The sequence below is a fragment of the Vulpes lagopus genome, chromosome 14, assembly GCF_018345385.1.
Source record: "Vulpes lagopus strain Blue_001 chromosome 14, ASM1834538v1, whole genome shotgun sequence".
In the NCBI taxonomy this organism is placed as follows: Eukaryota; Metazoa; Chordata; class Mammalia; order Carnivora; family Canidae; genus Vulpes; species Vulpes lagopus.
Window position 1 is genome coordinate 11,118,605 of NC_054837.1, and position 26,810 is coordinate 11,145,414.

General features: G+C 59.6%; 2 protein-coding genes across 3 annotated transcripts in view; one reads left to right on the forward strand and one right to left on the reverse strand.

The window, feature by feature from the left end:
• Positions 1-26,810, forward strand: part of RSPH14 (radial spoke head 14 homolog) — a 77,404-nt gene that overhangs the window by 26,990 nt on the left and 23,604 nt on the right. The gene's annotated exons all lie outside the window — the stretch shown is intronic.
• Positions 1-26,810, reverse strand: part of GNAZ (G protein subunit alpha z) — a 51,055-nt gene that overhangs the window by 11,237 nt on the left and 13,008 nt on the right. For both annotated transcript variants that reach the window (XM_041729550.1, XM_041729551.1), the window contains exon 2: positions 16,754-17,904. In XM_041729550.1, the coding sequence (XP_041585484.1) occupies positions 16,754-17,476 (723 nt within the window). In that variant the 5' untranslated portion in view covers positions 17,477-17,904. The remainder of the gene's footprint in view (positions 1-16,753; positions 17,905-26,810) is intronic.

Genomic DNA, 26,810 nt, shown 5'->3' on the forward strand with positions numbered 1-26,810 from the left:
TGGGCAGGGTGGCCTCGAGTGGCCCTCTGCTCACCAGGCTGAGGAGCGCAGCAGCTCCTCAGGCCCTCCAAATGCTGAGCTGCTGAGAGTCTGTCATAGCAGCTGCCACCCAGGGTGGCTGCTCCCCTCCCTCCGTTGAGCTGAGTACTCAGATGCTCAGCAGACTCACTGCTGTTTCCATGACAACTGACGAGCAAGCCTCCACCCTCAGCGCCACCTCACACAGCAACACAGACCGATGGCAGGAGGCTGCTGATCCTCAGGCTGGGCCAGGCGTCCCTTCACAGGGGCACACGGGCCTGGCCCTGGCTGGCTGGCCTGAGAAATGTTGTCCATCACTGAGTACTTGTTGGTAGGGGAAGGTCTCTGGGAGTTGAGGGGACTCCACATTTCCTGAGAGACAGGGTAGTAGGCAGGGAAGAGGGGGCCTCCCGATGGGAGAGGAGGTTAGATGCTGGCAGCGTTACTGAAGGAGCACCGGATAGTGCCTTGCCCTGGGCAGTGTCATCTTCAACAACTGGCCCTGATGGCTCTGGGCCTTGCTCCTTCCTTTGTGTGGGGGCTACCATGATGCCTAGATGTCCAGCTCTGTTCATCTCAGAGAAGAGGCTCTAAGGGGCTCCTCCCAATATTCCCATTCTAGAGATGTGGAAAGTGGGGCTCAGAGGGTTGACCTGGCCTGCCTAGGCCCTGCTGCCAGGCCTACCACCCCACCCCAAGGAGAGCCCCCAACAGCCACAGCCACCCAGGCCTGTCATCCCCCTCACTGCTACTGGCCTCAGGAAAGGGGGACATGCCTGGGGACAGAGCTTAGATGACCAGGGTCACTTCTAGATCTATCTGGTTAGCATTTCCCACTTCTTCCTCCCACAAACCTAAATGCTGCCTTGCCAGACTGGAGAGCTGGATTAATGAGGCTAATGAATTGATGAGCCCCTGACTGTCCCTGGAGCCAATGTGCAGGGACAGTGCGGAGAGGAGAGCCACCAAGGCAATGTGGGAGAGCCAGGAAGCCCTGTTGCTCCCCCTCCCCTCCTCATGGCATTCAGGGCCTCTGGGCGGAGGAGCATTCTCCCTCAGGACAGCCCCTGCCTCCCACTGCTGCCCAGGCTCAGGTCCGTCGCTCAACCCCCACACCCCCTGCCAAACTGAGGCCCTCAAGGTCATGAGGCACAAGCCCTCAGGATGCCCAGGCCGAGACAGACAGACACAGTTCTGTCCACACGCAGGGACAGCAGCTCATGTCCCTCCCTCCCCTCCATCTGTCACAGCCACCAGGGGCTGCTTCTGCTTAGCAACCCCCACCCCCACCCCCAACTCGATGCCTTCCTATCCCACTCTGTTCTTGTGGCCCCAGGTCTCCCCAGTGTAGAACACAAGTACCTTGCTCTCTGAGCCTTGGTCGGCTGTCCACTCAGATCAGCATCTACCCCTCTTCCATCTGACCCCCTTCTCTCTCTGGCTTATTTCAGCGTTAGGGCTCCCTGAGAGGCATATGTGGGACATTCTGGAGGGTCAGCGGCTGATCCCTTAGCAAGGCAAGATGCGACCCTAGAGGGCGGGGGCCTGGGCAAGGAGCCTTCAGACTCCTGTCTGCTCCAACACGACTGCCCACCCACTGTGCGGCCAGGCCCATGGAGGGCCGCCTTGGTTCTCCTTGAACTTTACCAGCCTTGGGTCCTGCTAGTCAGGAGACAGCAGTTATTTTAGGCTATCATGCAATGAGTCACAATAGAAACGTGGTCAATAGGCGATGATGTGAGGAGGCTGGAGGCCCAGCACCCCACTCACTGAGCACCACTGTCTGAGTGCGGTGCGGAGATGCAGGCCCAACCTCTCCCTGCTGCTGCTTTGGCTGCCCTTCTCGTTCCTCTGCTCTGGACCCCAGTCGGTCACCTGGATACACCTTAAGCTCCTACTTAGTGTCGTGCATATTCCTGCCTTGAGGGACAAGGGACGGACAAAGAGCAAAGAGCAGTGGAAGCTTATACGAACGGAGTCCCCCTAGGGGAAGGACACAGGTGCCACTAACTGTCCGGCACCACACCATGCAAGCTTGAGGGCAGGCGGCACAGAGGGACGGGCCAAGTCTGGGCTGGAAGGGGCCGACTTCGGCCACCGGGGCAAGCGGCATCCCAGGCTGTGGGCACAGCCTTAGCTGAGGCTGGGGCGGGGGGTGGTGGTGACAGCCCGTAGAGGGCCCAGTGTCAGGCTGTGGCTCTGCTGCCACCCTGTCCCACTGATGGTACCTCCAGACGCAGCTGGGATCTGTCCACACCTGTCCGTCCCAGCGCTCCCACTTTTATCTCTTGCCAGACTGTCTCCTGGCCTTCTGCTCTGAGTCTCCCGAACCCTTCCCAGTCGCTTCTATGGCTGCAGATGATCTGGCGTGTTCCACTAGGCTCCGGACTCATCTTTCTCTCCCTGCGCGAGAGCCTCCGCCGCCACTGTGCTGTCCTTCCCTGGGGTTCCCACAGAGAGGGTGGGCTCTCCCATGCCCTTCCTGACCCCCACATTAAGCACCTCCTAGTCCCGACCTTAACTGTTAATTTGCGAAACAGCTTCCGGCGGCGCCATCGGACCCTGTTCTTGTCCTGCTCATCATCTGCCGTGAGCACAGTGCCCCGTCTGTCAGGCGCACTGGTCTCTCCAGCGCCCAGCCAGGGCGGTCTGCCGAACCGGGGTGAGGACAGCAGGGCCAGAAGGCGCACGCCGTGGGCATGCGTTAGGTGTGGCAGGTGCATGTGCGGGGGCCAGGGTGGGGTGGGAGGGGCCCCGGGTGCCCAGGGCCCCTGCCCTGCCCTCCCGCACAGGTGCACCGCCCAGGGCCTGGCCCACAGATGGCCTGCGGGCCTCGCACTGCCCCCAGCCTCCTCCCGGGCCCAGGACGGCCAACGTGTGGCAGGGGCCACCGCGGACAGCAGGACCGGCCTCCCTCCCCGAGACGGGCCTTGCGCTGCCCTGGTCTTTCACTGACAGTTGGCCTATGTCCTCACTTCAGCTCTTGTTCAGCGGATCAATCTGGCAGAATGAGCTGAAAAGGCTTTTGATAAGCAGGAGCTCTTCCGGCTTTACAATGATCAGGAACTACCTGTGTCTTGGGGGATGCAGTCTCGGGTTTTATTTTCCTGTTTCAGTCCCCTGTGGCCAACGGGGGCGGGGGGGGGGGTTGTGTGGTGGCCCCAGGCCCTGACTCCACAGTGTCACTGTCTGCACCTGGGGGTGGGCCTGCCGGGCTGCTGCTCCCACTGCCGCCAGCCTTGCTGACACCTGCAGACAAACAGCCCTGAGGCCACAGGACTCCCTGGCAGGAGTGGAGATTAGCATGTGGCCCAGAAAGATTAGCAACTCAGGGTGGCACACCTCATGCCCTTGGACGGTCCCGGGTTTTCATGAGGCCCTTAACCTTCCCACCACCTTCTCTCCTTTTCTTTCCCACATCTCTCCTGCCCTCCTTGCTGCACCCCTGGGCAGGGAGGGAAGGGGACAGGAGGATCAGGAGTGGCCCATTTTAAAGGGCTCAGCCCTGCAGGCTTCGGGCCAACAACAGATGGGGCTTCTCTGGGGGTGGGGGTATGTTCCAACCAGTGCAGAAGTCAGTCACTGCCTGCCAGTCCCCATGCCCCCCGGTCCAGTGACAATTGCAACGCTTGTAGTAAGAGCACTGGCCAGGCCTGCCACTTCAAACAGCAAAGGCTGTTTAAACAAGATAACAGGCTGCCGGTAAAGCTGAATCTCGGGTCCTAATAGCCCAAAACCTTCCGAACCTGCTAGAGATAGGGGAGAGCCACTTCCTGCCTCATGCAGTTCAGCTGCAGACCACCGGCTTCTGATGCTTCCCATCCAGCTTGGCACCCACCCTCCATGGGCCATTCTGTTTGCTGGTCCCCGGTTTCCCTATGTGTACTTGGATGGGACTAGAGTGACCCAAAGTAATAGCAAGGGTAGCAGCTTCTCACCCCCGCCCCTCCCCCCATGGCAGGGGAGAGCCAAGGGTTCTGCTTAGAAGGTGACGGAGGGCCGAACTGGGCCACCTGGGGAACTTCTTCTTAGAACCTGAGTTCTCCCACATGTGTGGTGGGGGCCACACCCTGACAGGGTGGGAGGCCTAGAGGTTTGCATGCAGGGCCCCGTGACTGCGTCTGGGGGCCTCGTCTCTGTCCTCTACCTTCATCTTCCCCTGGATGCCAGCCCCTGGAGAAGGGCTGAGGCCACCACCGACTCTCCCACAATGCCTGGCACAGGGCTGAGAGCCAAGTGCCTCGAGGCAAGTGTGGTCGGCCCAGCTTGCCTCCTTCCATTTTTTTCTGTGGCCAACCACAGCCCACACAGCCATCCGAGCTGAGAGCCCATGCTGTGCCCTAGCCCCGGGGACTGCCTGGACTCCAGGAGCTGCACAAGGGATCAGGGTCCTGGACCTGGGCAGCCCAAGCCACACAACACCCCGGAGGCCCCGGCTGACCAGAGCTGTCCCCCTGGGAGCCTGAGGGGGCCAACCAGGAAACCAGCACCCTGAATATACAATCGTTTGGTTTTGCTTTCTGCTGTCCCTAAACCTCAGAACCAATGATGTATAGGATCTTAGAGATGGAAAGGACTGTCCCGCTCCCACAAGTATCGGCACAGCCCTGGGGAGGGAGAGCCCCCGGGTTAGCGTGATGTGAGTGAGGAGCGTCCTGTCACTTGAGGGGTAGCTTAGGCATGAGAAACGACTCTTCTTCATTTGGGGCAGCAAATTCTCAGGGCAACGTGGGAAGCATGTGCTCAGAAAGGGCCTGGAGCTCCCACCTGCTGCTCCCTTCCTTCATGCTCTGGCCCAGAGAGGGCAGGGGCCCAGGCCGCCCAGCAGGCCACTGGCAGCGTTGGTTGGAGTCTAGGCCGTGGCCCTGCCTGCTCCCCACCGTCCCCACCCTAGGGAGGAATCCTTTCAGAGTTCAGAGCCCCAGCCACTTTTGCTGCAGCTGAAATGAGAACTGTTTCCTATTTGTTTTCGTGTTAAATCCTGCCAGCTTGATCCAAGTCCCCCTGCTGTCAGTCACTGACGGGAAATTAGCAAACAGCAGGACGCAGGTGCGTGCAGGCTGGAAGCTGGCAACACAGATTACAAGGCTGGCCCGGGGCTTGCGGACCGTCACTGTCACTGACAGAGGAAACTGGAGTGCAAACACCTCTCTGCGTTTTCAGCTCCGGGGGACCCCCCGGAGCCCACCAGCCTAACACCCTTGCCTGACCCTGTTTCAGCAAGGAGTGTGCTGCTGTTCCCAGGCCGAGCCCTGTGCCACGCCTCCAGGGGCAAAGGCTACTGAAAGCACTGTAGCCAGTTCCTGCAGGGACATGGGACACTGGGGACGGGACATCTTAATGGGGAGCCTCTACCTATGGGCCATTACTGCCCTAACTCTGGCTTCTCCATCTGCAGGGGGTGAAAGGGGCTAGTGTAGTCTTCCGGGGTGTCAGCCCGGGTAAGAATCTGATTGGGGGCAGAGCCTCTCCCACAGAGGGACGACCTACATGTGTGCTGGTGCAGCCACATAATCGGGACATGCTTTAGGGAACTCTGCAGGCCGTGGGACCCTCCGCAGATCCCAGGCACTGCCACGACAGGGGCCTCCAGCCTAGGAATGGCTGCTGCTGGCCCAGTGCCCATCCCTGAGTTTGCCCAAGGCGGGAGCTGCAGGCTTTATCTTGCCCAGGATGCAGTTACTGTCATCAGCACACCCCATACCTTGCTAGGTTCTCAGCAGCAGACACAGCTCTCCTCGTGCTGGCTCTGGCCAAGCCTCTCGGCCCGTTTACAGGCGAGGTGGGGAGGTGAGACAAAGTAGGAAGGGCCTTTGTCTTCACCTGGGAGACCGTCTGTCTTCAGGATGTGCAGCAGAGGAGTCATTGCTCCCTGGGTGGGCCCCCAAACACCTCACCCCTTCTACCTGTCCCCCTCTGCTTCACTAGGGGTGTGCAAGCCCGTTGTCGTGGATAGGCAGTGTCAGGAGAGAGCATGGGGTGGCTCAAGGTGATGCCCAGGTCAGGATACAGGTGGGCAGGACAGTCTGGATTGTGGGGCTCCAGAGCCCCAGCAGCTATGCCTGCAGAAAGCGCCAGGCGGGAGCGGGGACGAGACACCCTCTTTCCTGGGGGGAAGGGTGTGTCAGAGGCTGGCTACTCAGTGGTATGGCCATGGTCTCACTGACTACAGGCTGGACTCACAGTGTGACAGACAGGGGGTCATCAGGCCTCCAACCTCCACGGGTTCCTTGCTGAGCAAAGAGACCTCCCGCCCTCCCTGCACCAGTGTCGCTGGGGGACCGGGATGCCCCTGGATGGAACATGTTCTGTCCCAGGCCTGGCAGTGCCCCACTGCCTTGGCTCTGAGAGCTCTACGCCAGGTCCCCTGGTCAGAGCGTCTGAGTGTCAGAGCAGACCATGCGTGACAGGCCCGTCCAGCACTGCCCACATCTTGATGGCTCTGTGGTGTCATGTCCTGGGGGACATGGCAGTCTGGCCCTAGGAGGCCCACGTGGGACTGAGCGGGAGGTGGGTGGGATGGCTTCCAAGAGGTGGGGAACAGACCACCCTGGAGAATCACGTGGCCCCTGCCCACTCCGCGGTGGGCCGGCCCTGGTCTTGGGGGACCTCAGCCGTGTGCTGGCTCAGCCCACGTGCTGGTCCAGGGGTTGCTCATGGCTGTCTTTTGTGAGAGGGAAATGAAATGGCAGGAGAGTACTGTGTTCCCCACAGGCCTGTGCTGAATCCCGTACCGCCTTCCCTGTCACCCGTACTAGGCAGGGGCACAGGGGAGGCCGTGGGGGGCCGGGAGAGGTTCACTGCCCCGCTGAGCTGCCCAGGGTCTAAACTCCAATGCCTGTACTCCCTTCCATCAGAGCACGAGCCCCACGGTTCCAGGCCCCGTGGGCACCAAGCCCAGGTAAAGGCAGGTATCACTAAAACTAGGTCTTGTCCTTGAGCTGAGGGACTGTTCCATTTTACAGATGAGGAAGCCAAGGTCAGACCCAATCATCCAAGCAGAGGCTGTGCAGGACCAGGGGCCACATGTGGCCAGGTACTGCTCCCTCCCGCCTCCTGGGGTCCTGTCCTTGGGCAGACAAGGCTAAGAGAGGAGCCATGGGGGGTGTGCCTGTGAGCCTGGTGGATACTGAATAAAGAGCCATGGAGTCGAAGTCTCCCCCTAATACCTTTCCTGCTGGCCCAAGGGTGGGAAGCCATCCAAGAACTAAAGGTTGCCTCAGTCGGCCCAGGGCCTTTGGCTGACTGTGGCTTTATTAATGAAATTAGAGAAGGTGCATGAGCCCGAGCGATGCCAACTGGGGGTGAGGAAGGCAGGGTCAGGGGGAGCTGCAGCCCGGGGCCCCGGGGCCAGCCAGAGCTTGTTCTCTGGGCCTGAGGACATGTGTCCAGTTGGGAGCCATGCACAGGGAGTAGGGGTGCCTTTTGCTACATCCTCAGTGTCCCCCTCAGATGCCCACGGCCCCTCCCCTCCCCTCCCCTCAGCTGTTACTCCAATCTCCCCAGAAACTCTAGACCGTCAGAGCCAGTGGGGCCTCAGGGGCCCTACAGATGCACAGAGAGGGGGTCCTGCCTGGAACCTGTTAGCGTTTCTGATGTTTTTCAGGGCAGCTGTGGGACTCCCCCAGATGGCAGACCTCCAGGCCCTATTTAGCCGGTTCCTGAGCGTCCCTAGGTCAGTGTGGCCCCCACTGCTCTCAGACTCCTCCCCGCAGTCTGTTCTTGATACTCAGACAAGTTGTTTTTCAGTTCTCGGATTATAGAAATTGCTTAAAACAATAATAATCTGTGCCTTAAAACCCAGAGCTGTTCTAATGTGTGCATAGGGAACAGAACTAAGGTGCTGGGGAAATTAATGACCCCCCTGGCCTGGGGGCGCCGGGTGGGATGCAGGTAGGGAAGTTCCACTGTGAAGATCCTGGGTAAGCACAGGATGGAGATGTTCTGTGGCCAGTGGAAGGGGAATCCTCTGGAACGGGTCAGGGGGCAGAGGGGGAAGCGTACAGATGGTAGGAGATGCAGCTGATCCAGAGAACCCTGGTTCCACCATCCCGGGGTGTGTGTGCACCAATGTCCACCCCCAGCACCCCAGAATGCTGAGGACTGGATGCAGTACCTGGAACCTTGCCCCTTCCGTAGGGCAGCCAGTGACCTAGCTCTCCACCACTCCCCACCCCCTGACAGCCCCTCGGTCCTGCTTTTGCTGGCTGCTCCCATGGCCCCCACAGCCAGGCTGGACTCTACAAGGTCCACATTGAGTGCAGGTTACTACTCCCACCTTCATCCTAATCCATCCCGGCCCCTGATATGTGAGCCCCCTTCTCTCCAGCAAGTTGGTCTCTGGGGCAGAGCAGGCCTTCCTGGCTTCTCGAAACCCAAAGAGCTGCTTCACAGAAGTGCCTTGAAGCCGCTGGCAGTGAGGATGGGGTCAATGGAAGTGGGTGCTGGCAGGGCTACCCCAGCCCTTCAGGGGCTGAATGATGCCATTCTCATCTGACCTCAGGGGAGGAAGGGACATCATCATTTCTGTGCCTAGACGGGGAGCTCACTGCACACAGGAGGTGTGTAAGAAATGCTTCCTGAATGAGAGTATCCCAGGGCTTGTCCTCTCAGATGGAGAAGAATACAGGACGGGCCTGAGCTTGAGCAGATGGGCTCATGTTAGTCTGCTAACGTGCTGACAAAGAGAAAGCAGAACCACCCAGCTCCCAGGCTGCTTCTCTGCACAGAAAGGCTTCTCGTAAATCTGCCTGGGGAGAGTGGGAGGGGGAACCCAGGGCGAGCGTGGAGCCACTCCGGCAAATTACTGTTCTCGAACGGGATGAGCGTGAACAGAAATAACACCTGCGGTCACCGGGCCAGAACAGGGAACTGCTGAGTCTCAGAAAGAGGGACACTGCCCAGCTCTCCAAAATGATGCGGACGGCAAATCCTGTAAATCACCTCTCAGTGAGCCTGCCCTGGTGCTGGCCCTCCTGGTCAGGGCCAGGGTCACTGGTTGCAGTAGGTTGCAGAATGTTTAACAGCCGGCTGGGAGAGGGCTGATGTGCACCATTTGCCAATTTCTGTGATGTGAATACCCTCTCCTGGATGATTCTGAGCTACCAGCATGATGTCAAACAGCTCACCAAGTTTCTAAAAATGGAAAAACTGGCACTTGTGAGCTGATACCGGCCAGCTGCGGCCCTCCAGCGGGCTGCTGTGCAGAGAGGGAGGTTCTGCTGCTGCTAACCTGGCTTTCGGTGCCCCCCTTAGGCAGGTGTGGGGGGCAGCTCTGCCGGCACAGTGCAGAGAACGCCTGCTTGCTCCCCTCCCTCAAGGCTCGCCAGCACGAGGGCAAGAGGCTGACCCCAACTTGCCTCCGAGGGAGGCCCCCACCAGAGCCCAAGCTGGTTGACTTCCTGTTTTGGAAGGGCCGCCTGGCTCAGAGATTGGAACACTGTGGACGTCCCCACGCAGATTCTGCCAAAGTGCGTGGCAAAGTCTGTCTTGGTGGGAGAAGCGAGGAACGGGGATGGCGTCCCAGCTGTGCTTAGCAATGGCCTGTGCCTGGGGGGCAAGGGGCCTCTGGTGACACGGCAGGAGGCGACCAGCATGGAAGAGTGGCTGAGATGCTCGATGGCGGCGCTGGGGGGACAAAGATGAGGAGGCAGGGAGGAATGAAAAGGCTGTATTAGGATCCCAAAGTTCCACTATGCAGTGTAGAGCTGGGATGGAGGGGCTGGTCATACAGCGCAGCAGGGAGGTGGGGGGCCCTGAGCCCAGTGCCCCGCCGCGTCCTTCTGTTCAGGAGATGTCTGATGGAGGACTGACTCAGGGCAAGGAGTCAAGTGCCAAGGTAGACAGGAAATGGGAGCCCTTCAAGTTTCCAGGGCAAAAGGGAAGGTGGAACGGAGGAAACTGCTATTGACAACGGCCTCAGTGGCTGCATGTCTCCCTGGGAGCAGAGGGAAGGTGGTGTCAGCCCAAGGAATGGAAATATCAGTTGGCTCAAGTGCTAGGGGCCACATATAGGCATCAGGCTGTACTGAGGGGGAGTGACAGCTGATAGCTGCTGCATTCTCTACCCTTTCTCCGCTCTGCCGTCACCCATCACACACCCCATGGGGACTAATGTGAAGGCCAGGGCCCTAGGCGGATACACTGGCTACTTTCTGAGTGGGGGCCATGGGCTCACAGCCAGGGGCTTGCTGAGAACCAGGTGACCTTAGCCCTGTTGGGGCTGGGACAAGGCCTGGGCCACAGAGCAAGGGACCCTGGATGGGCCCAGAGCCTGATGAGCTCACATGGAGGTGGCAGGGTACCGTTCACAAGCACCGACAGCGCCTCTGGGCCGACAGCAATCTGGCTGTGAGTGCACATGTGCCTGTCCCCCTTATAGCCAACCACAGAGAGAAAGAGTTGGTCTAAGCTGTAAAGGGGATGCCGCTGGGGAGAGCTGTGGCCAGCTGAGCCCTGTGTCCCCCTGTACCTGCAGGGGGAGGCACCATCATGGCCTGGCCCCCTTAGTGCCTTTGTCTCTACAGAGTGGCTCGGATCTGCACCTGGGGCTGTCCACTCCAAGGAACCCAGGCCCCTCTGCCAGCAGGCCCGCCTCCTGGCTCTGGTCCAGGAGGTCTCTGATGTCCCAGGGTCATCCATGATTTGTGGAGGTTGTAATAACTTGGATGTGGCCCTGGCACATCCTGAGATCGGAAGGAGGTGCTCAGGGAGATCAGTGCTGGGGTGGGGGTGGGGAAGGGCCGGCCTCCGTGCAGGTCAGTGACATGCCTTCCCAGCACTGTCCCAAGTCTCCACGGTACAATTCCTGGATCTATGTCTTCGACTGGATCAGGGGCAGGAGGCAGAGTGTGGATGTACTCTGCTCAGGCTGCTTGTGGTCCTGCCACTGATGGGGTGAGGGCAGTGCCCACCCTGACAACTACTCAAGTCTCTTGAGGCCCGGGGTGGGGGGGGAAGCGCCCATGCCCCCAGGCCCTCCCTGGAGCATCCTGTACCTACAGGACATGGGGATTCCAGAGTCCCCTGGAATCTCTGAGGGAGCAGTGCCAGCCTGCCATCCCCTGAGAGCCAGACTCAGCTCTGGGACACGTGATGCTGATCCATAGGCCCTACTTTCCCCATTTGCAAAGCTGGCTGGTTAGGACACATGTGAGATCCCTTCCAAATCTGAGCTGGGGTATCACCCCCATCTGGCTGTTGCCCTTTCTAATCACCTCCTCCTTTGGCCCAGCTCTGGGATCTCTAGCTTTGCTAACCATCAGTAAATGCCTACCTATCTCACTGCAATCCAGTGCATCACCATCAACGTGCCATTTTGTGACACGACGCCACTTTTAAAGGCACTAAGACAAGCTCCTGTTAGGGCTGAATGACAAAGCAGTGCCGGGGTGCAGGTACACAGTTTGTAGGACAGCCTTGAGCAGCCCCCTCCTCTGGGGCACACTGCACACCTCTGCCCCTAGGGCCTGGCACTTGCAGGGGCTCCCAGAAAGGCTGAGTGTCCCAGCAGCTACACTCAGAAGACAGGGCCCTGACCCCTGGCTCTTCCCCAGCCTGCATGTTTCCTGCTCCATCTAGTCTGCTGAGTACCAGTGTGTGCCAGCCTAATGTCCACAGCCCGTGCCACAGACGGTGGGTGAATGACGGCGCTTTGGGCCTGGCCTCATGGTGTGGTGGAGCTGTGACCTGTCCCAGGGGAGCTGAGGGCCCCAGGATGAGGAGGGGCCACTGGCTGGGGCTGAGCAGAGGTGACAACCACAGTCTGGTTTTATAGCACCCGTCACCTGCAGAACTTGTCTCCCTACAGGGCATGTCCTCGTGTTCAACTCATCACCCCAGGGACCCTCTTCCACACATGTCAGCCAGCTATCTGTTAGAGAAGAGTGGGGACTCCAGGCCTCCCACACTGAAACTTGCTGTGGCCCAGACCATACCCTGTTGTGGCCACAGTTGGTTCTGCATGAAAGCAAAGCAGGGGACACCCCTGGGAATTGCTCCCTGCCAGGTTCTGAAGGAGGGGGCAGGTGTCCCTAGGTGGCATGAGGTTTGTAGAAATGATACCACCACTGTGCTGGGTGTGTGCCCCCTGCCCCCCCCCCCCCCCCGCCCCAGCAACCTGTGCCTTCGGGAAACCTGGGTTCACCTCAGCGTCTGGCCTCTAGTCCGGGCCTTGCATCTGCACAGCACGTCTACAGCAGGTGCACAGCAGGCCCTCTACAGAGCTCAGAACACCAATAGCTCTGCCAGAAAATGGGCAACTAGGGAGCTCCCTGTGGGTCTTCATGTGAGAACACTGTGATGCTCTATAGCCTGGCCTTTTCATCTGTCCCTTCTAAAGAGTGCCTGTACCATTAAGCCGCCATGCAGTCCACTAGCAGATCTGCAGGGGCAGAGGTGGGGGGGGAAGTGCCCACCCCCCTGCCATCTGAGATTTCCAGCAGGGTGTTGGGGCCCCACCTGCTGACACGGTGGGATGGGTGGCTAGCCAGTGGGCCTCCGTGCCTGAGTGGGGCCATGGCTGAGCCTCTGAGTCTAAAGCTCTGTCTCTCTTTACTCCTGGAAGAGGCCATGGGACGGACCCACAGGCAGGCAGAGCTGCCAGGAAGTGGCATTCCCACAAAAGGCAGCCAGAGGCAGGGAGGCCTGGCCGCAGATAGCAGGTGTGGTTCAGGGAGGGACCATGACTCGTCCTAAGCCCAGGCACCCCCACCTGTCCCGCCTGCCCCGTGACTGGGACAGCAGGCACAGCTGCCACCTCACATGATGGGGCAGGTGACACATCCATGGGCTGTGCTCTAGCCTCCTGGCCTCTCTGAGGGGACCCCTTGTAGGAACAGTAGATGCCCACCTGACTGGAGTCCCCAGGCACCTGCCAGGACTGTAGAGGGGGGTGGGGCCCCAGGCAGGCCCAAGGACCCCTTAAATCCTTTCAGGATCAGGGCGGGGAATCATTATGAAGGCTGGGCGTGGCCCCGTGCATCTGCTCATTGCCATGGTCCACAGACACCCCAGAATCGGCCTCCCCTGCCCAGGTGCTGCCCTGTGCTCCCTGCAGCCCTCTGCAGCCCTCCACACCCAGGAGCCTAGAGATCCCGACGTTACCCTTGGCAACGTGCTGACGCAGATGCCAGCGGGCGGGGGGGCTGGGGGAGGTGGTGGCGGTGGCTGTGGCTCGTCTGCCAGGCATGGGGGTGGGGGGCTCCACCAGCCCGCTGTCAGAGCAGACGAGGCTCCTGGAGGCCTCAGGAGCCGAGCAGGAAAAAAGATCTCGAGGAGCCCGGTCCAGAGCCTGGCACTGGGCCACCAGGTTCCCTTGGTTTCTGTAAAACTCGGCATGGCTGGCTCTTGGCTCTCATGCCTCTGCTGGGGCCCAGGGACAGTTGAGGGCCCTTGAAAAGAAGGCACCGGGGCGGCCCTGTCCTATCCCGATGGCTGCACTCGCTCGCTCGGTCAGGCGGGAGGAGGGCAGGGGCACAGGGGGGCAGGCCGGCGGGCACAGGGGGGCAGTGCTGCGTGCGGGCGCCGCAGGGGCAGGCTCTGCTCTCCGCCTGGCCCGGCTCTGCCCCGGGCGGCCAGCCCACCGCACGGCCAGCGGCCGGAGGAACCACGGGGGCTATTGTCTTTCCTCAGCAGCCTGTTTGTTTTCCATCCTGAGATATTGCTGGTAGAGCATGAAAGGTCACAACTATTTGGAATCCAGTGAATTTCCAGCCTCGCTAGAGTTTCTCATGAAGAATTTCCTTTTCTGGGGAACAACCACCTCCCTGGGCCTGCTGAGACCAGGGTGGCGGGAGCGGTGGGGTGCAGGCCTGGCTGCTCTCCCCTCCCTTTAGAAAATGCCTTGAGCAGCTCCAGAGCCCAGCTGCCTCCAGGAGGCAAATACAGGCCTTCCAGAGAACCCCTCCCCAGCCAGGCTGGGCGGTGCCATCCCCACCCAGGGCTGCCAGCTGTGCACCTCCCACCCTGGGGAGAGGGCTGGGAGCAGCCTAGAGATATGAGGGCCTTCGTGGGGCTGCCTGTCCTGCCGTTCATGCCCCCAGTCCAACTAGTCAGCCGTTCACTAGCACACAGGTGGGGACCCATCTGTAATGACAGACAGGCTGCAATAGAGGGGTGTGCTGGCGCTGGGGTCAAGGAAGGTCTTTCAAGGAGGTGATGCCTGAGATGAGACCTGAAGGGCGGGGACAGGCAGGGCTAGGGTGGTCACACACTTAAGGCCAGAGACAGCAGAGCGTGTGAGGAAAACAAGGCCAGGAAGGCCAGAACAGAGAGGAGAGAGGCAGGGGGGAGGCAGGGAGGGCCAGGAAGAGAGGGAGTACAGGCCAAGCCTTTCCTTGGGCCCATCTTTGAGGACACTTGGGCCACCTCCTAGTTGACAGGTTCAGATAGCAGAGATGATAGCTAAATACCTCCATGAAACACGGGACCAACTCGGGGCTGAGGCATCCCGCCTCCCACATCCTGCCACACCTGTGGGCACAGGCTGGGCTGACAAAGCTTGCCAACAGATGGTCTGGGAGCCCAGCCCAATGCTGAAGGAACTTGCCACCTTGCCCTGGAGATGACAGACTTAGCAGCCCGAGATCCTGGCCTCAGGAAGGCCCCAGAGCACAGGCTATCACCAGCCTCAGGACATGGCAGAAAAAGGCGGAAGGCCGGAGAGCTGACCACAGGAGCACCATGTGGCTGGCAGACGTGCTCCGCCACTGTCCTGGGGCCTCGCCCGGGCCCCTGACCTGGGCCTTGTGTCACAGCCTGGTCAGCCCCGAGCCTTCTGCTCAGAGCAATGCCTCATCAAATAGCCTGACCTTTCCCATTGGCTGGGATGTCCCTCTGCCCAGAACCTCACACGGCACCAAAGTGGGTGTGGGCAGAACAAGAGGAGCTAGAAACCCTAGAAACCACACAGTGCTGGGAGCAAGGCAGGCCTGTCCCGTGGATACAGTGTCCTTAGCCTAGGCCCCTGACACCATCACTGCCTGGCACAGCCCTGGAGAGACCCCTGGGTGCACACAGGACAGAGGGGGAGCCCTGCCTCCTGTCTTCACGATCACCTGCAGCTGTTTCTTTCCCCTTCTCCAAACGGCTAGATTTGGAGACCTTGAAAGACACAGACCTTCTCTCCATCCAGAAAAACGCTCAGGCACCCAGCATGGTGGCCGCAGCCCAAGGCCGTCTGTATACTTTCTTGGGGCTGCAGCCCAATTAAGACTCCCAACTGAACCCAAAGAACAAAGCCACCACCTGCCTTAAAAAAGACTGAATGAAGGGCCAAGCCCCTTCCTTGCCATTGCCCTGGTCCCCTAGGCCCTGGAGGCTGACCCCCCAACCCCATTTCCCAGCACAGTGGGTCCCCCACCAGGACCATCATCACCCTTCCCCCTGCCAGACAACTGCCCCCCCTGAGCCGCTGGCACCCACAGCTCCATACCATGTATGGCTATTTGTGGACCCGTTTGCCCCCATACCTCCTGCCCCCAGCGTCAAAGGCCTCAAGGGCAGATTGCGAGTCTCTGTTCAGTGCTCCTGCCTGACACAAAATGTCCTCTGTAGGACAGCCTGGGCCACCCCCCACCCCATCCGGCTGCTCAGCCTCCACCACCACTCCTAGGCACCCAAAGCCCCTGTGGTGCCTTGTGCACTGGGCTTTCTGCCTTGGTTGCACCTGCATCATGCTGCCCACCCTCTCCCCTTCGAGCCCCCACTGGCTCAGCACCATCCCTGGGTGCTCCTGGGTACCTCCCTGCACTGTGTCCCCTCTATGGGGGCTCCATCCACCCCCTGCCTTTGAGCACCCTTCTCCACGCTGAGAACCACGGTGTTCAGGCTGAGGGCCTGAAAAAAACCCCATACCCACCCGACCCCTGGGGATTAAGCCTCAGAAACAGTTCTTAACCCTGTTGCTGCCAGACTCTAAGGATCCCAATGGGGCTGTGGGGCCGTGGCTACAGTTCCCAGCACCCATAACAGTGCCTGTAATCATAGGGGTTTTGTGTATTTCCTGGATTGCTACATAGACCAGCAACCGGATGCCTGGCCTGGGTCTTGTCCCCATTCATGTCCTGCCGAGCTGTCAACCTCCCTCCCAGCCTCCAGGGCTACTCCCCCACACACCTGACTGCACCCCAAACTCACCCAGAGCAGAGTCCCTCATAGGGCCCAGCTCCCCCTTCTTCCTCCCCAGTGAGCCTTCCCTGTGGGCCGGGCGCCCCAGGGCCGCTTTTCTGGGCTCCAAGGAAAATGGTCTTGGGGCCAAGGAGTAGGCCCCACTTGGCAGAGGGATGGCTCTCTACGCCCTGGGCATTTTGGGCATGGGTGTGGGCTGCTCGTGGCACTGAGGCAGGGGCCACCTGGGTACCTGGGGTCTATGAGCATCCTGAGGGTAGTGCTGTCAGCAGCTGGGTGAGGACATCCCTACCTGGTGGGGCCCGAGGGTGTGGTGGTCACTCAGAGGGATGCAGAGACCCTGAAGGCCCGTGAGGGACCCTGAGGTCAGAGTGGAACCTGTCTGTGCTAGTGGCCCCCAAGAGAGGCGCCACAGCAGACGGTATCCCAAGGCCCTCCGGTGCCCGAGACACCCACCACCCACCACGCTGTGCTCCCAGAGACGGCCCCTGGCTGGAGCCACCATGTCTCAGCCTCGCCTGCCCTGCCCACCCCCTCAAGCCCACCCACTTCCCAGGAGCCAGCCGAGGCGGGGACAGGCAGGGGAAAAGCCCGGCACACTCACCGTCTGGTTGTCCTCGTAGAGCTTCAGGTCGTAGCCACTAAGCTCCACACAGAAGATGATGGCCGTGACGCCCTCGAAACAGTGGATCCATTTCTTGCGCTCCGACCTCTGCCCGCCCACGTCCACCATCTTGAAGGTCAGCTCCTTGAAGGTGAACTTGTTCTCCACGATGCCCGTGGTCATGTCCCGGGAGCGCAGAATGTCCTCGACGGTGGGGATGTAGTCGGGCGCGGCGATGCGCTCCAGGTCGTTCAGGTAGTAGGCGGCGTTGTCCTCCAGGTGGTACTCGCTGGAGCGGCCGAAGCAGGCCTGCGCCCCGGGGTCGGCCCACAGCCGCCGCATGACGCCCAGCAGCTCGGGGGTGATCTCGCCCTTGCTCTCGGCAGGGCCGGTGAGCGCGAACAGCTGGACGGCGTCGTAGGCGCGGTCCGGGTTGTGGAAGTCGATCTTGAGGGCGGCCAGGGCGCGGATGATGCGGGTCAGCGAGTCGATGGCGTTGTAGATGATCAGGGGCTTGTACTCCTTGCAGGCCTCCAGGTTGAAGCCGCCGCTGTGGATGATCTTCATCTGCTTCACGATGGTGCTCTTGCCCGAGTTGCTGGTGCCCAGCAGGAGCAGCTTGATCTCGCGGCGCTGCCGCTGGCTCTCCGAGCGCAGATGGCGGTCAATCCTCCGGGACCGCCGCGCCGCCTCTTTCTCCTCTGAGCTTTGCCGACATCCCATGGTCCGGCAGCGGCGGGCCCAGATGCAGAGCACGGGACGGGGCGCCGCTCCCTGTCGCCGCCGAGCGAGGGGGGGGGATGCCGAGACGCGGGCCGCGGTGCCCGGCAGACGGAGCGCGGCTGCCCTCGGAGCGCTCAGCGCGGGTGGCGGGGCAAGGCCACCCCACGCTGCAGCCCCTGCCCCAGCACCTCTGCTCCAGCGGGCATGGCGAACGCCCGGGGCGAGGAGGCGGCCGAGCCCTCCTTCTAGTGACTCTCCACCTGCCCGGGCCACTGTGGGGCCCGATCTGCCGCCGTCATGCTCTGTCCTCCCGACGGTGGGAAGCCGGACTCCAGCGTCTGCCTAGGCTGCTGCCGTCTGGCCGCCGTTTGCCGGGCGGTGCCGTGCGCGCTCCTGCGGGCCCCCTGCCTTGGGCATCCGCCCTTCACCTGCCAACACAGAGAAGAGGGTGAGCCTCCCCCCGCCGCAGGCTGGGTGGGAAAGAGGGAAACCGGGCCTCCTCGGGAAGCAGCCTGGGGGACCGTGAAGCACACCCGCTCCCCTCCCTGGGACTCCACTGAGTTGCACCCCACTCCACGCCTCACACCCTGCCTGGTCAGCCAGTGTGCCTGAAGCCTGGTACTTGAGGAAACGTGCCCAGAGCCACACTGGGACGTTAGCCTTAGGGTTTCTGGAGCGAGGAAGGGAGTCCGGGGCCCTGCCGCCCCTCCCTCCCCACCTGCATCCGGCCAACCGCAGCCTCAGTCTCTGGGTCTGTTGTTCTTTAGGATTCCATACAGAGAACCTGCTCTGATGTCCTCCCCTCACCATCACCTCCCTCACCCTCTCCTGTGGCTGCCGGGGGTGTACCCACATGTGTCACAGCATCAATGGGCCTTGGCCCCTCCTTGGTTTACAGTGGGGTCCGACACCAGGGTAACTGGATGATCTCCCCTCACCACCTCTCATGGGAGCTGGGTCATTCCTTTGCTCTCTCAGGGCAGGACATTCACCAGGAGGAGGCTGGCGAGGCCTGGCAGTAAACAGACAGGCAGGGAGCAGAGCAAGGCAGAGGTCTCGGGCGGGGAACACGGCAGCCTGGCTCCTGGTGGGTGAGGTGGGTCAGTGAGGAGAGGCTTGGGCTGGGCGGGCTGAGTCGGGGAAGCAGGGGCTGGGGGGTACAGGACAGCAGCCAGGTGTGGGAGGCAGGTGAGCCAGAGTATGTCTGAGAGCATCAGGAACCACTGAGCCCAGGGCAAGGCAAGGGGGCAGCCCGCAGACTCCCTGGTCCTAGGCCAGGTCTTTCATGTCCCTGTTCCCACCTTGATGGTCAATAAGGAACAGCTGTGCTCACACCCTGGCCAGGGCGTCAGCACCTCAGTGCCCAGCCCTCAGCCAGCCACCTGCTGACCCAGGATACCTGCAAGCTCTTCCCAGGCCTCCCCCGATGACCTGTGAGTAGCTGAGCCTGGGCCCTCCCCACCAGGGCAGGCCCAGAGCTCCAGCTCTGCTCCCATCTGGGAGCCTGCCCACAACCTCTATCCTGGCCTGGCTGCCCCCTGCAGCCTCCTCACTCTGCCATGGCCAGAACTCACCCCCCACCCCCGATGCTCCCTCATGGCAGGCCCTGGATGGCAAGGACCCTGAGGCCCGTTCTTTCCCTGGACCCACCTGCCTCTGTAGCCAGGGGCCCTGCAAGCACCTCTCATGCCACCTCTCCCCCTCGGTTGAGCCTTCATGTGTCCCCAGTGCTCCCTGGATGATGAGTCTCATCCCAGCTGTGTGGCCTGAGCACTTGACTCCACATCACAGAGCCTGTCCCTCACCGGTCATAAGCATCTGTTAGAGGTAGAGCGTTCAGTGCAGCGTCTGGAACCCAGGCAGTGGCAGCTAGTACCCCCGTGTCCTCATCACCTGTGGGTGCTCCCTCAGAACCAAGCATAGCCTGTGGGCTAATGTAGCCCAGGGCCTGGGAGCTGTGGGCACTCGGTGAGGGCTGGTGGGAGAGAGGAAGGGAAAGCCTCAGGCATGAAGAGGCTGAGGACCTGGTGGCTTCTCCGTGGTCCCACCGGACCATGAGTGGGGGACATGCTGGCCATGTAACCACCACATGAGAGAGATCAGGGAAGGAATTCAAGCAGCAGTGAGTTCTAGGTTGTGGAATTTCAAAGGATTTTTTCCTTCTTTGCATTTTACCGTATTTCCTGTATCTTCCTAAATGAATTTTTCTTTTTTTTTTAACTTTTGTTTTAAGAGAGGTTTGTAAACAAGCGTCAGGGCATGGATGAGGCCCTGTCTCTCATGCTATCCGAGACTTGCCTCTTCCCTCCCCGGGCTGTGAGTGTGTGGAGCGGGGGCCCAGTGGCTGCTCTCGGGGCCCCTGCTGAAGACCCAGCAGCCCCTCAAGGTGTAGGAAAGAGTCCAACATCCCCAGCAGCCACCCAGGGCTCCTGGGGCCTTCACTCCTGCACGAGTGCCAAGGTTCTCCCTCCTGAAGGCAATGCCAGCCATGCCAGGGGTGACCCATGCTGTCATTACTGTTTCCTTCAACTTGTGTTTGAGAATCTGAGGGACACCCAGGCCCCAAGCGACCAGTTCTCCCTCGGGTGGTCACTGCCACCTAGACAAGCAGCAACCAGGCACCAATTCTCCATGCCCTGAGGCACCCTTCAGTGACCCCACTCTTGGGATGTGGTCTAGCTGATACGTGACATGGCCTGGGGTTGTGCAGGCCAGTCCCCTGCCTCCATTCAGAGCTGCACCCAAACAGACCAAGACGTTGGCTGCTTCCTCGCATGACCTCCCTGTAGCCAGATCCTTCTCAAACCCAAATCCCTCCTCTTACAGCTTGGGCCGGGGGAGCCTGCCAGGCTCAGCAAAGGGCTGTCCGCGGGGGGGCTAGCTCAGCCACCACTCATCAGTGGCCCCTCACCTGCTCCTGTACCAGAACTTTGCCTCTTCACAGGCCAGCTCATGCGTGCCTGCCACCCTGCCAGCAGGGTGTCCTGTCCCACCTGTGGCCTGTACCTCTCCACTGCATCCTTCCTTTCTTTGGTCTTTCCTGCCAGGGCTGGGGTTTTCTTAGAAAAATGGTGATGCTCTTACCAAATATCATATACATAAAATTAATTTAAAAATGGATCAAAGACTTAAACGTAAGACCTAAAAGTACAGTATTAGGAGAAAGCACAGGTCAAGAGCTGCATGACATTGGATTCGACAATGATTTCTTGGATATGACACTAAAGGCTACAGGCAACAAAATAAAAAAAAGAGACAAACCAGACTGCATAAAAATTATAAAATTTTGTGCATAAAAAGGCACTATCAATAGCTAAGATGGCAATCTACAGGATGGAAGCAAATACTTACAAATCATATGTTGGATAAGGGGTTAATACCTAGAATATACAGAGAAGTAAACCTCAGCAGCTCAAGGAGCAATCTGCCTGGAAATTGGGTAAAGGACTTGAACACACATTTCTTGAAGAAGAAATCTTTAAGAAGATAAATGAATGGCCAGTAAGCGCATGAAAAGATGCTTGACATCACTGTCAGGACTATGCAGATCAAAACCACAGTAAGATGCCACCTCATGCCTAGAAGGATGAGTACTGTATTTAAAACAACAACAAGAGAAGAATGAGCAGAAATTGGCTCCCTTGTGCACTTTTGGTAGAAATATAAAATAGTACAGCTGCTATGGAAAACAGTAGGGTGGTTCTTCCCTCAAAAAAATTAAAAATAGAATTAGCAGCAATTCCACTTCGGGTATATACCCAAAAGAATGGAAATCAGGGTCTGGGGAGAGATTTTTGTACACCCGTGTTCATAACAGCACTATCTGCAATAGCTAAGAGGTGAAAGCAACTCCAGGGTCCACTGGCAGATGAACGGACAGGTAAAATGCCAGACACACACACACACACACACACACACACAGGAATATTATGCAGCCTTAAAAAGGAAGGACACCTGCTACAACACGGATGAACCTTGAGGATTTTATGCTCAGTGAAAGAAGCCAGTCACAAAAGGACAAGTACTGTGTGATTCCCCATATATGGTCCTTAGAGTCGTTAAATTCAGAGGCACGGTGCCATTAATATATTTAATACCACTAAACTGTAAACTTAAGAATGGTTAAAATAGTAATAAGTTTTATAGTATGTCAATTTTAACACCACAAAAAGGTCTTGTGGGTGAGTTACCCCCAAAATAAAAACAGGAGGCCACGTGGTACAAGAGAAAGAAGCAGGCCCCCTGCCTCCTGGCTTCACCCACCAGTGGAGGGCCACTTGGGATGCACATCATCCATTCCGTGGGCTGGAACCCTGACCTAATGGCCCCCTGCTGGGACCAAGATTCCCCACCCAGCTTTCAAGTCCAAAGCCACCCTAAGAAGGCATGACTTGTGTTTTGGCAAGTGCGTGCTCCACAACCCCAAGGCCAAGGGCTGGGCTTCTGAGAATCAGGAGAGTAGTCTGGGGGCAGTAGGCAGGCAGCCTGGGGCTGGCTGGGTGGTCCCTGACCAGTGCATCCACAAGGCAACGTGGGAGTAAGGGGGAAGGAAACAGCTAGGAGGCAATTGTGTGCACCAGGCCAAGCCTGGGAGCTTTTGCCACCTACATGGGGCAGCCACCAACAGACACATCCAAGGTGGGTCCCTCTCTTAGAGGCACCCTCATCTTTCAGATCCAAAGAGGCAAGGCCTACTCAGAATTCCCCCTGTGGTTCTGCAGGGCTCAGCCACATCCCAGGGTATATCGGTGCTCAATGTTGGGGATTGGGCTGTGCACGGACACAGGGAGGGGGGCCTGTGAACAAGAGTATTTGCTGAGGTCCCATTTGGACCCATCCTGAGGCTTGGCTTCTTTGCCTTTATGTGCGATTCCTGCCAGTCCTCTCTCTCTCAGTCTAATCTGGGCTTTACTGGGCCTCCCCGCCTTTGGCCTGGAGATGAAGAGCCAAGGGCTGGATGACTACACGATTACCTGGTTCAGTAACTGCTCACAGGTCCCTGGGGCCTGACACCCACAAACCCCATCCCTTACCACCACCACCACCACAGCACTGCTGGGCTGGCTGGAAATTACTGAGGAGTGGGTGAGGGAAAGAGTGTACCAGTGAGAGGAAGGACGCGTGCAAAGGCCCTGTGGGCAAAGGGAGAGATGAACCATGGCGTGCCTGGGGAGCTGAAGGACAGTCAGAATGGTTGGACAGAGAGAGAGGAGGGAGTCACAAGTGAGAGGAGGAGGCAGGGACATTCACGGGCACCTACTGTGTGGGTGCAGAGCTGTGGCCATGTGGTTGTGTGTGTGCGCGTCTGGGGTTACACACACGCACCTGTGTATGTTTGCAGGACTGTGTATGTGTGTATGCACCCATCTAGGTATGTGCCTGTGTGTAGGTCCACGCATGTGCATGGGAATATGTAAGTGCACGCCCATGCCTGTGGGTGGCTACCTGTGGTGTGCCTGAAGCAGAGGAGGTACGAGCTACAGTGTGGAACGGGGCTGAGGTGCGTGAGAGGGACCAAAGGGAGGAGTCAGGGCCTACTAACCACTCACCAGGGGCTTGGGGGGCGGGGGACACACGACTGCTGAATGAATCAAAGACGGGCGCCTGAGTTTACGCAGGTGGAGGGAAGTGAGAATCAGATCAAAGGCAGCAAAGACTCTGTGATGGGGAAGGTGCCAAGCTGCACAGGAGCAGGGTCAGGGGTGCTGCTTAACCTAAGGCTCCAGGTCTATGGAGGTGGGCAGGGCCCTGACAGGTGCTAGGTGACCACGAGCGGATGGTGATGGGAGTGGAACAGCTGGTTCAAAGGCTCTGGGCTGAGAATGTGCTTGGCCAGTCTGAGGGTCAGGAAGGAAGGTGGGGAGCTGGCATCTAATGTGAGGGGGTCACTGTAAGAACTCTGGCTTTCTCTCTGAGTGAGCTAGAAGCCAGCCAAGGTTTGAGCAAGGAGTGCCCTGTGTGTGACTAGAACAGGGTGCAGCTATCCAGGTGACATGCGGACTGTATGATGGGCAGTGCCTGGTGGCAGAGCGGTGGTAGGGTTCGGGCACCCCAGGGTCTGGCCAGTAGGCTGGAAGTGGGGCCATCCTTGGAGAGGGGATGCTGGGAGGAAGTGGCAGGTGTGCCATGGTGGGCTCTGCAGACATGTGGCCCACCGTGGCCATGACTCTTGATGAGCTCCATCACATCCCCTCACGGTCTCCCTGACTCACCTACCCACTTGCCTGTGTACATAAAGGCTGCCAGGATGCGATCCCCAAACCCAGAGCCTACTCAGGGACCCCTTGACCGCAGCGTGCAGGCCAGATACTTGAGCACACACACCACATATGCTCTTTAAGACCTGCCCTGCCCCCCAGGCCCCTGACCTTGGTCCCTGCTCACTTCCTGACAGGCCCAGCCCGTCCTCACGTCTCACTGCCCCCTCCCCCCAGACATGACCCTCTCAAGTCTCCATTCACGTCACAGATGCCAGGTGACAGTCCTGAGCCAGGGGTGGGGACATGGTGGAGTACAGTGCTGCTACCACCTCTCTGGGGCCTTTCCACACTCTGTTGCCCTGTACCCCGGATGCCCACCATGCAGGCCACGGCTCTCCCCAGGCATGCCCCTCGTGATCTGGCACAGAGCCCCGGCACTGTAACACGTCCGCTATGGTCCTCACTAACGGCTGACTTAGGGGCCTGGGCAGAGCAGGGCAGACCAGGGCTGTGCGACACCAGCCCCTTCTGTACCCCCCCCCCCCGCCCCGAGGAAGGGAGCCCAGAGCCAAGGTCACCAAAGTGTTGCTGCCCAAGCCGGGCTAAGCCAGAGGGTCTCCAAGGAGAGAAGACGGCTTATCAGCTTACCGGGCTGGAGAAGGCCTGGCCTCGGCGGGCGGGGCTCGCTCGTCACCGGGCACCCACTTCCTTGGAGGGAGGTGGAAACAAGAAGCCAAACCCCTCACTCTGTGGACTCCCTCCCCACCCAAGGAAAGCCCACTCCACGCAGAGTCCTGGACCATCAGAAAGGGAGGAGCCAGGGAGGGGAGTCTGACCCCACTGAAGAGGCAGGCCCATGCCTAGACTGAATGGCTAGAGAGGCAAGGTTGTCTGGCGCCCAAGCAGAGGCCACTCAGAGGCCAGCTGTGTGTGTGTGTGTGTGTGTGTGTGTGTGAGACCACAGGTAAAACCCCAGAGGCAGAGGGCAACTCAGGTTTCAGGGCCAGCAGGCAGGGCGAGACCACACACCTAGGGCACTGGTGGGCCTGAGTCTTCTTGCACACGTGACACATGCACCCAGCCTGATGCTCCCTGGGGAGTGCTCAGCCCCTAGCGTGAGGATCATCAGCCTGAGGTCCTGGGCCTTTCCACCCCCCAAGAGCTGCCGGCCCGTTGCCCCCCCATGCAGGCCAAGCATCAGCCTGCCAGGGCAGAGCTATGACTCAGCACTGCTGTCCCCTTGCCCCACACCCCGCCCCAGCTTGCTCAGACACCTTCTGCTCTGGCAGCAGTGGCTCTCCTACCTGCCAGCTCCACCCTGGCACCCAGCAGCTGCTCCTATGGCGACCTGGAGTGGGAGGAGGGTGGAGGCTCAGGCTAGGTGTCTGTGACCTCAGGCCCTTCCTCACATAAGGGCGTCTGGGCCGAGCAGGGAAGGCCCTACCCCATGTCCCAGCAGGCCCACATCGCAGGTCTGCAGGTGCTGGCAGAAGGAGAGGCACGTGGGGGTACCCTGCCATGCTGGGCTCCGCACGCTTCTGCTGCTGGCCTTGGGCTGGCCTCAGCTCGCAGGTCCAAAGGGGTTCCCACAGCCTCCTGGGGCCAAAGCCGCCCATGTCATTTCTGTCTTCCTCTAGAGGGTGGGCCCCCTCTCTGCCCTCCGGAACTGCAGCCCTGTGTCAGCTCCCACCGTGGCTCTATTTTAGAAACATCAGGTCCGGAAACGCCTCTGCCTGCACGGTCACTGATAATCGGTCTTCCTCCCCTCTTCGTAAGATGTTTCCCACTGCCCTTTCATGCCTGGCGTCCTGGAATCTGGTGTTCTACATTTTTGGCCGTTTGTGCACCCTCTTTCCTGCCTGAACATCGTGCCCTGGGGTTCCTTATCTGCACCCCCCTTTTAGGTCTTCTTTTAGGTCACACTGGACCTGCAGGGGTCTTCCTGGTGGCCCCTTGGTGGTCTTGGATAAGTTGATGTCCTTCCCCTGCCCGGTTCTTCTACTGGTTCGGACTCTCCACCTCTCCCCAGTCTGGACAAGGCGAGGCCCGACCTGGTGCGTCCACCTCTCTAGCACCCACCTGCCTCTCCGGCACCTACCCACCAGCTCCCCATAGTGATGTGTCCTTGGCCCCGTCCACACGTGTCACCCTAATGGTCCAGTCATCAGGGCCCCCACAGAATGTTCGTGGCACCATTTCCTTGTGTCCTCGGACAACCAGGGACAGCTGGGTTGTGCCTGGGGAGGGTCTGTCCCAGGGAAGCTGGGGAGAGTGGGATCAGGGCCAGGGCTTGGTTTCCCTTTCCTTGTCTACACTGTGCTGCCTCAGGCTGCTGGGGACACAGGAGGGGAAGGTGCTGCCAGAGGCACGGTGGGGGACATGGCAGGCACCTCTGTCACAAGTGGGTCGGCCCTGTCCAGGCGCCTACCTGTCCTTATGCTCACGTGTCCTATTGCGTCTGCCTCACAGCATCCCCAGGAGAGGGGCCTGACCATACAGATGTAGGGACTGGGGTCTGAGGAGAGGGGGAACTGGGCCTGCGGGGCTCCCCTGACCCCCTGCCCACAGTACAACCTGCTTACCTGCTGTGACTTCGCTTTACACTGGCTGGCACTTTTTACGTAAATGGATGATGTATTTTAAAAACTTCATTTTCCTACTTACACAGAAAGCTGGAGTCACCACAGGCAGAAGTCCCCTAACCCATGAACTGGTGTGGCTGCTGCTCGCAGGGACACTGCCTGCGGAGGGGTGGGCAGAGGGCTTGCTGTTTGTTCAACAGCTGGGATTAGTGCACCAGAGGGTGTGAGAATCACACTGGCACCAGACTGAGATTTTCTCCTTGAAGGAAAGGGATTGAGAGAGAAATGAAAAAGGATTACCCTCCTCACGGGAAGGCTGGGTGCCGCTCACAGCTGTGGCCTCAGGCCACCCTGTATGATCTGGGGATGCAGATGGGGACACAGGGAGCCTGGGTCCAGAGGTCCTCTAGCTGGAACCCTTGGGGCGGAGGCAATGGGGCTGGAGTGTCGGGGCTGGAGTGTCAGCGCTGTATCCCTCGTCCTCACTCAGGCCAGAGGCTGTCTCTCGTCTCAGAAAAAGGCATCACCCCGACCTGTCACCCCTCTTCTGCT